At 41.1% G+C, this 9,235-nt stretch overlaps 1 protein-coding gene across 1 annotated transcript; it reads left to right on the forward strand.

The window, feature by feature from the left end:
• Window positions 1-2,681: 2,681 nt before the first annotated feature.
• SCP2D1 (SCP2 sterol binding domain containing 1) lies at window positions 2,682-3,363 on the forward strand. Its single transcript, XM_054573524.1, has one exon. It carries the CDS (start codon window positions 2,893-2,895, stop codon window positions 3,361-3,363), a length of 471 nt encoding a protein of 156 aa, XP_054429499.1. The 5' UTR covers window positions 2,682-2,892.
• Window positions 3,364-9,235: the final 5,872 nt, after the last annotated feature.

Genomic DNA, 9,235 nt, shown 5'->3' on the forward strand with positions numbered 1-9,235 from the left:
GAACTCCAAAGTTGTAAGCATATCCAGCTAGATGTTTGTGTAGATTCTACTGCATGGTGAAAATGGGGCTGACAGAGGTTGACACAGTTTAAATTGAGGTTTGAAGGAAAATAAAATTTTTAATAGAAATAGAGGATAGAATACAAAAGCCTAGACCTGGGAAGCTCAAGAAATGTTCAGAAGGGGAGTGCAAAACTCCCTTCTGCAGGGTTCCTGCAGGGACATGAGAGAAAAGTCTACACTTGCAGGGTGTCCAATCTTTTGTCATCTCTGGACCACACTGAAAAAAGAGTTACTTTGGGCCACATACATTGTGACATAATCACAAAAAGTCTTATAATATTTTAAGTAAATTTACAATTTTGTGCTGGGCCGCATTCCCAGCGATCCTGAAAAGCATGTGGCCTGTGGGCTGCAGGTTGGACACCCCTGGTACAGAGATAGTGATTACCAATTGATAATCTTTCTCTTCACTTGAAAATCATTCAACATCTTTGCTCATCTTTTTTTTTATTGATGTGTAATTGACATGCAACATTATTAGTTTCAGGCGTACAACATAATGATTTGATATTTGTATATATCATGAAATGATCATCGCAATAAGTCTAGATAACATTCATTATTATACATAGTTACAAAAAATTTTGTGTGTGATGAGTCATGTAGTTTTAATTTGCATGTCCCCAAGTACTAATGATGTTGAATACCTTTTCATGTGCATAAGAACCATTCATACTGGGAATACCTTTAAGGGAGGAAATACCCACTTATAAAAGATAGAAACATGAAGGCAGCAGGTATGGATTATGGTGCTGTGTTTCCCTCTGACATGCTGAGGGAGGAATGGCAGCCTATTTGGGGACCTATCCGAATAATTCAGAAGGGACAACCCCTCTTGAGTAAAAGCAGATGTGGGTGGCAATGTGCCCCAATTCTCTGTTGGTTTCTCACAGTGAACTTGCTAAGGAGTTGCCTGTCTCTTCATTTTAAATCTTCTATGCAGATGTTGTTCATATCTGGTGTTCTCAGAGTAGACTTGGTTTTGGAGGCCACTGGGTTTTGTTGAACTGCTCCATGTTGATAATACCACCTCAGTCGTCATGTACCAAAGAAAATATGCCAAAGACTTTTTATTATCTTCATTCCTCCCAGAGAGAAGAAAGCTATCAGCAACTCCATTTAATGCATCTTTCCTTACCTATAAGGGCAGTATGATTGGGGGTGGACACAAGCACCAGCTTGATGGCGCTCCCAATGACCAAATCTGGGACAATTTGCAAGAAAATAAATAATTATAATAATATATTATGACCCACAGAATAAAATAAATATCTACAAGTTAATATCGAAATAAACACATAACTGAATACATAAAGACATGGGGGAGAAGGGACAGTGCTTCTTTATAGCAGAATTCCAATTGTTAAAACTGAAGGGACCTAATCAACAAAACAAACAAGCAAGCAAAATATAACCAGAGACATTGAAATAAAGAACAAACTGACAGTAACCAGAAGGGAGGGGGGAGGGGGATAACAGGGGAGAGAAGGGGAAGTGTCATCACAGAACATGTATAAAGGACCCATAGAAAAAGCCAAAGGGGGGTAGGTGGGGATGAGTGGGGCAGGGGAAATTGTTGGTGGGGAAATGGACACAACTATACTTGAACACCATTAAAAAATTTAAAAAAAACTGAAGGGAGTGATCAGAATAGAAAATGACTATGGCACATATCACACTGATGGACCATGGTTAGATACAGAAAGGACTGGGCTGAAATATGACATGAAATAGGATATTTGCAAAGTCTAAAAGTATCTCCCCACAAGATACTTCTTCATTACAAGGGGAAAAACAGGAACTGCAGTGGAGAAACCTAGCAGTGATCAAGGTCAACATAACCGGAAATGGGACGTGCTGACACCATATACACCTTGATATAATGCACTGAGAAGGGCACAAGAGCAGTTCTGTGATATTCCCTGCAGAAAACTTCATCCTAATCATGAGAAACCATCAGGCAGACTAACAGTGTGTTCTAGAGTCATTCTACCTCTGTTCAAACCTTGCTACCTTATTTATTAGATTATGTGATTTATTTATTATGTGATTTTTGGCAATCACTTCATTTCTCCTTGCCTCAGTTTTCTTATTTGTAAATTGGGGATAAAATGTAATACCTACTTCAAGGTGCCGTAATGAGGATTTAAAAGATTAGTACATGTTCCAGGCATATGTACGGTGCCTAGAACAGTGCCAGAGTAAGGACTATATTATTACCTGCAACTATCATTCAAGACCAGCAGAATCTTCTGCTCATTTTAGGGATATGTCTTTTTTATTTCTCCTTTCACTGTTCTGAAAGCTTTCTGATTGATACAGGTCTGTGCTGATTCCTTCTGCAACCTCCTGTTTGGCTCTAAAAGCATTTTTCCTCCACAAGTCACGATGTCAAGCCAAATCCAGTGCCACGGTCTGTTGCTTAAGAATAATCTACTTTTGAAAGAATCAGAATAATTGCTCTTTCAATTACCATTGCTACTGGGAGATGTCTGCACTGGAAAAACAGAGCTGATGTCACCAAAGAATCTTCTTATGCCAGTTTCCCTTATTTCCACCATGGGGTCCCGAATTTTCTGGGCTTGTGGGACCAATAGCTCTGATTGGTCTGGAAGGTGGTGGTGTGGATATGCCTCATAATAACCTGTCTGAGGCCTCACCCCATGTCACATTTTAGCATCTGTTTAGCCAATAAGACTGCAGCACACACACCAGCCTCATTCCCTGCTTGAGCCTTACCTTTGATGTCACAATCTGACCTGCAGATATTAATCTGGCCACAGTAGCTCATTAACCGGATGGCAAGGTCAAGAGAATCAGCACAGTAAGATGTGGAAGAGAACTGACCATCAACCCAAGATCAAAGCAGGGGATGGACCTAAAGCAGGTCAGTTCAAGGAACTGGGCTCAGCTTGGGAACGTGCCATGCCACACACTCTAGAGCTGTCAGAATTCCAGAGCTTCCAGGTGTTTGAGGACATTAGGTATTACATCAAAGAAGTGGGGGCCCAACTGGTAAAGAAAGTCAATGCCATCTTTCAGCTGGATATCACCAAAGATGGGAAAATTGTTCTGCAGTGGACCATTGATCTGAAGAACAGTTCTGGGGACATGTATCCAGGATCAGCCAGGCTCCCAGCAGATACCATCTTCACAATCCCAGAACATGTCTTTATGGAGTTGGTTTTGGGCAAAATAAACCCTCAGAAGGCTTTCCTTGCTGGCAAGTTCAAAGTTAGTGGCAAAGTTCTGCTTGGCCGGAAGTTGGAGAGGGTGTTCAAAGACTGGGCTAAATGTTAAACATGCAAAAATACCAAGAAAATGATCAATACCTCTCTCTGGTTATAATGTTGAGCAGAAATCATGCTTAAACTGAAGATTAAAAGAAAAAATATCCAATATTTTTACTCAAATTCTTCCTATTCAAGTTTGATTAATTTTCCTGCTAGTGTATAAATTTGCAGCAATGGTTGTAGAGCAGTAAAGAGTATTGGAATAGTGTATCACCTGAAATCTTTTTCTTTTCTCAGATTTATTTATACTGAAATATGCTAGGGTGAAAGCCACATGTAGAGAAATGCATGGTTTTGACAGTTGGATTTAAATGGTTTAATGATTGAGTTCCTGCCTGATTATTAGTTTTTCTGTTTTGTGCTTTGGGGAAATAGTGATGACCATCACTGAGTAAGTTTGCATTCCAGTTGGTAACTTGGTTCTCTGAGAAGACTAACACAGGGTTGCAGAATTGTAAAAGGGTGGGCTCAACAGTGGTGTGGGTGGAACAGGCAATAAAGATGATGGTGTATCATGGCTTCCAATGGATTCAACTTTGAGTGAGTTGGAGGTCTTGGAAGGTGTTCTAGGCCACTGTTTCTTAAACTGGAGTACACATCAGATCACCTGCAGGGCTGGTGAAAACCCAGAGTGCTGGGCCCCAATCAGATAGTCAACTCTGTAGGTCTGGGCTGGGGGGAATGTGCATTTCTAATAAGTTCCCAGGTAATGTTGATGGTAGCACCCTTGAACAACATCTGCCCTGGTTCATGCCGCAGCTTTCAGTATTGATCATAACTCTCTTATTCTAGACTAGTGAGATGTTGTCCTTATTTAAAGGATCTCCTGGGGACAGATTACATAGTCCTCTTCTGGGCCATTTCTGAAGTGTCAGGAGCTTGTGCAGTGAACATTTACAAAATTGAAGGTCATCCTGGGAGAGTCTCTCTCCTGGAATCCCTTTTCATATATTGGGAGGACTGGAATGAAGCTTGCTACCTGAGGTAACCTCCTCATCAGTGAGTATGTGTGTCATGTGTTCCTGTGTGATCTTTGTGTACCTTTATTTTGTAGGTTAAACATACACAGTGTGGACACTTTGAAACATACAAGGACGTTTTATTGAATTGGCCATGCTCAAACTCATTCTTACCTAATGATCCAGTTATTCCATTCTTAACTATTTTCCCCAAAAGGAAAGAAAGCATATTTGCAACTACAAAAATTTGTATGTGAATGTTCATGTCTGTCATAGCCCCAAACTGGGAATAAACCAAATCAACAGGTGAATGAATGAGCAAATTGTTGTGTGTTAGACCATGGAATATTACTCAGTAATAAAAAGAACTAATTATTGATATATGTGCAATAACACAATTGAGTATCAAAATAATTATGCAGAAAGAAGCCAGAGAAAACCAAGTACATACAATATGATTATATTCATGTAGCATACTAGAAAAGGCAAACCCTACTGACAGAAAGAAGATGAGTGGTTGCTAAGACATGGAAATGGGGAATGGGAAGGGAGGGAGTCTTTACAATGGCCATGAGGACTCTTGAGGTGATGGATGGATTCATTATCTTGATTGTGGTGACAGATTCATAGGTGTATATACAGGTCAAACAGCAAATTGTACACTATAGATACATACACAGTTTATTGTGTCAATGTAAGCTAAATAAGTCTGTTTTTAAAAGCTGCTGCCCTCTATTCAAAATGCAGACTTTTTAAATAGGATTTAAAATTCTACCCTCTCAGTACAAGGAATCCTCTGACTTCATTATGTGTCTGTCTTTCCAACCCCTTACTGATTTGGGTGGTTCTGCAGAGGCCTCCCTAAGTTGTCCGTGTCAGAAAGAGGCAGACTGAGGGTTCATTGCTAACAAAAATTTCATTCTCTCAGTGGGAAACAAAGAGAGCTTTTGTTCAATTGGCTCAGCTTCATGGTGCAGCATTGCTGAGGGTAGGTGGGGACATGTAGCACTCTCTGGTTCTTTTGCTCACCTGGGTCAGTCTGTAGGTGATCCACGTGCTATTCTTGCCATTGTCCCTGCAGGGCAGTGGTGGGGGTTTCAGAGGCTTTAGGCTGATTGTGTGTACCATCATGAATGCATACCTTGTCTTGTGCAGGCACTCCATTCAAGCTATATTTATGAGCATCAGGCAAGCCTTAGCAGGTGTTTGGGTTCTGTATTTAGGAAAAGCTTTCCTGAATGGTCCTGTTTGTGCAATGAGGGGCTTTTAGGGATTGGCCCTAAGACATAAATTGCTTACAGATGGATTAGAGGGTAGAGGGGGATGGGGAAAAGAGAGGGGTTACAGAGGGTCAATGCCTAGGCTGGCTTTTGACCAAAGGGAGACCCATCCCATAGGCTGACCAGCCATCCATTATGGCTTGGGACAAAAACATTACCCAAATCAATTAGATTACTGACTAAGGAATTTGGAACTAGGAAGCCAAGAGACAGCTACAAGTGAGCAGTGAGAATCGTGTCTGAAAGGCTGGGCTGCAGGCGGACGAAGGGAGGTGCTATAGGGATTGATGGGCAGCCAGTGCAATAGGAGCTGGAGAGAAGAAAGAGCAGCAGCCTTGAATAAGGAGAGGGAGCTGGTTGATTAAGTGAGGCAAGAGGCCAGACCTTGGGACACATGGCAGCAAAGCCCTTTCCAATGAAAAGGATCAAATAACTTTAATGTGGAATGTCATGTGGAATGATTGGAAGGACTCAGATTATGGAATCAGAAATGGAGTTTTGAGCCTGGTGTCAGCACTTCACATCCAGGTAATTACAGACAATTGTGGAGCCACTCTGCAACTCATCTACCTTGCCTGGAAATGGGGCCAGTGGCCCTTATGACATCAAGTTGTTGGGGAGCACCAGGAAGGTCAGGCCTGGCATAGTCAATTGTTTTTCCATGTATGTAATTTCCCTTTCTCTTCTGGATGAAAGTGGGAACTGTCACCTGCTCCTTATTATCTCTTGAAAAAACCACACTTGGCTTTCACACTGTTCAGAGACCTTCTGCCTTTTCTCTTATACTCAGTTGATGCCCTAGAAGGTCACATATGGCTCAAAACACACATATCTGAGTTGCTTGGTCTGCCTAGAAAAGTATATAGTTTGGAAGAAGACTTTTTGAAAAAGAATTGGACTTGAGATTCCAATTTGTTGCCTGCACCAGTGTTTCATTTGTTTTTATTGCTGAGTAGTATTCCATGGTATCAATGAATCACAATTTGTATAATAATTCACTCATTGAAAAGCATCTGGGTAATTTCCAGTTTGAGTCTATTATAAATTAAGCTGACTTGTATATTCACATACAGGTATCTGTGTGAACATAAGTTTTCATTTCTCTAAATACATGACCAAGACTGTAATTCCTAAATTGGGGTCATATGCTAGTTGCATCTCAACTTATAAGAAATGGCCAACTTGTTTTCCAGAGTGTACCATTTTATATGCCCAAAAAACAATGTATGAGTGATTCAGTTTCTCTTATTTTCACCATTTGTTGTTCCCAATATTTATTGTTGTAGCCATTCAGATAGGTGTGTACTAATTTCTCATTATAGTTTTAATTTGCATTTCCCAATTGGCCAATGATGTTTGATATCTTTTACATGTTTATTTTCTGTCTGTATATATTCTTCAGCGAAATGTCTGTTCATATCTTTTGCCCATTGTCCAATTGCTTTTTTAAAAAACAACATCCAAACTACAGTCTCTTTGTCAGACTAAAAAAAAAAGAAAGAATTGGATTTCTAGGTTCTCTCAAAAAATTGGATTATTGGGCCACACTGAGCTTATATTCTTCAAAAAAGCAAAAATTAGGCTCAGAAGACAGGGAGTGGGGTCGGTTTCCAGACAGGCCCACCCCACCTTCCATGCTGCCTCTTTGACTCTCAGACTGGGTCCTGGAGGCCCTCCATCAGTGAGCTTACATTGTTGTTTCTCTAGCTGGGCCTACTTTGCTGGACCCCATAGATGTTTGCATGCATGACCACAGCTCCCCCCCAATAAATGATCTTATTCTTCCCCATAACTCAAATATTCTGTGTTAGTTTTCTATTGCTGTGCAACAAATTACCACAAATTTAGTCCCTTAAAACAGCACCTGTTCATTGTCTTCCTGTTGCTGCAGGTCAGAAATCAGGGTAGGTTCAGCTGGGTTCTCTGCTTTGATCCCATGTAACAGCCTGAAACCAAGGTGTTGGCCCGGCTGGACTGTCATCTGAGGGACCAGGGGAAGAATCTGTTCCAAGCTAGTTTGGGTTGTGGCCTAATTTAGTTCCTTGGGGTGGTAGGACTGAGGTCCCTATTTCCTCATTGGTTATCAGCCAAAGATGCTCTTAGCTCCTGTAAACCTCCCACATTCCTGGTCATGTGGCTCTTCTACCTGCAAAACCAGCAATGGCTTATGGGTCCCTTCTTGGGCTTCTAATCTCTCTGAGCTCCTCTGCCTTCATCTTCTGCCTCTACTTGAAAAGACTTGACTGATTACATTGGGCCCAGTCAGATAATCTAGGATGATCTCCCTATATTAATGTCAAATGATTAGTGAATTTACTTATATCTGCAAAGTCCCTTTTGCCCTGTAAGGTAATGAATGCTATGGACTGAATAATTATGCCTCTCCACCCAAATTCATATGAACTTTCTTTCTTCACCATGTGAAGATAAAGCAAGAAGGTGCCAACTACAGACCAAGAAGAGAGCTCTCACCAGAACCTGACCATGCCAGTACCCTGATCTCAGACTTGCAGACTCCAGAGTTGGAGAAATAAATGCATATTGTATAAAATACAAGGTCTACAGTATTTTGTTATAGCAGCATGTGCTAAAACAAGAAATGCATTCATGGGTATGATTTATCATCATATACTTAGTCCTGGGGTTTGGGTGTAGGATCCTCTTGGGGGCCTTAATTCTACCTAGCATCCCTTCCTGAATCTTATATCTAAATCCCACCTACCCATTAGGTCCTCCTTCACAAAGCTCCCCTGTTCAGTTGAAATCTTCTCCCATAGTTCTTATGCCTCTCTCCCAGTGTTCTGACTATGGATGGGTATTATCCTATCTGGGCCAACCAAATCTTGGTTTGCCCAGGAAAATTTCATTTTACACCACTGTCTTGATGTTTGATCAGTGGTGTGTCTCCTTCCTCTGAAGGGTCTCAGTTTAGATGGCAGATTATATGGCTGACTTAAGCACCTACCAGTGACAGTGTGCTCCTGAGGACGGTGTTAGTCAGAGCCTGGCCTGGTTTTGCTTTGTCTCATTCTCTCAATGCTTGACATCCACTGTACGAGTACTCCAAGTTGTTTGTTGATTGAATAAAAAACCTCTGAAAAAATTTTTTAAAAACATGCACATGGAAAAAATCTAAATAGTGCAAAGAAGTACACAGAGAAAAGTCAGTTTTTCATACTTCTCCTGACCGTCTTTTCCCATTTTTATTTCCAAAGTCACCCACAGTTGCTGGCTTCTTGTATGTCCTTCCAGTTACACACACATGAACCCCAATGTACATGTTCCACATCTCACTTTTTTTAGTTGTCCACAAAAACTATTCTCCACCTTGTATTTTCATTTATTCCAAAAAAATACACATGCCTTTTCAAAGAATGACTATCTGAAGTGTCAAAGTATAGACTCAACTTACACAACTGATACTTCTCAAATCTGCCTGTGTCCTTTAGGGAAAGTTTCATGACAGGCTGCTTTACAAGAGAAGGGTGCAAAATAAATCCCTCTTCCTTGGAGGTGGGATTTATTTTCCCCCATTGTGAGAGCAGTCCTGTCAATCCTTAGTGCCCCAGGAACCATGGGCAGCGAGTGGGGATGCCTGTGCTTGTCTTCTCCTGACACTCTTGTCCTCTGGGCTGCCATC

This window comes from Pteronotus mesoamericanus, unplaced genomic scaffold (genome assembly GCF_021234165.1).
Source record: "Pteronotus mesoamericanus isolate MK-2021 breed Mesoamerican mustached bat unplaced genomic scaffold, CSHL_Meso_final contig_25, whole genome shotgun sequence".
In the NCBI taxonomy this organism is placed as follows: Eukaryota; Metazoa; Chordata; class Mammalia; order Chiroptera; family Mormoopidae; genus Pteronotus; species Pteronotus mesoamericanus.

Coding starts and splice junctions, on each gene's coding strand:
- SCP2D1 (XM_054573524.1), top strand. CDS start 2,893: ATGTGGAAGAGAACTGACCATCAACCCAAGATCAAAGCAGGGGATGGA.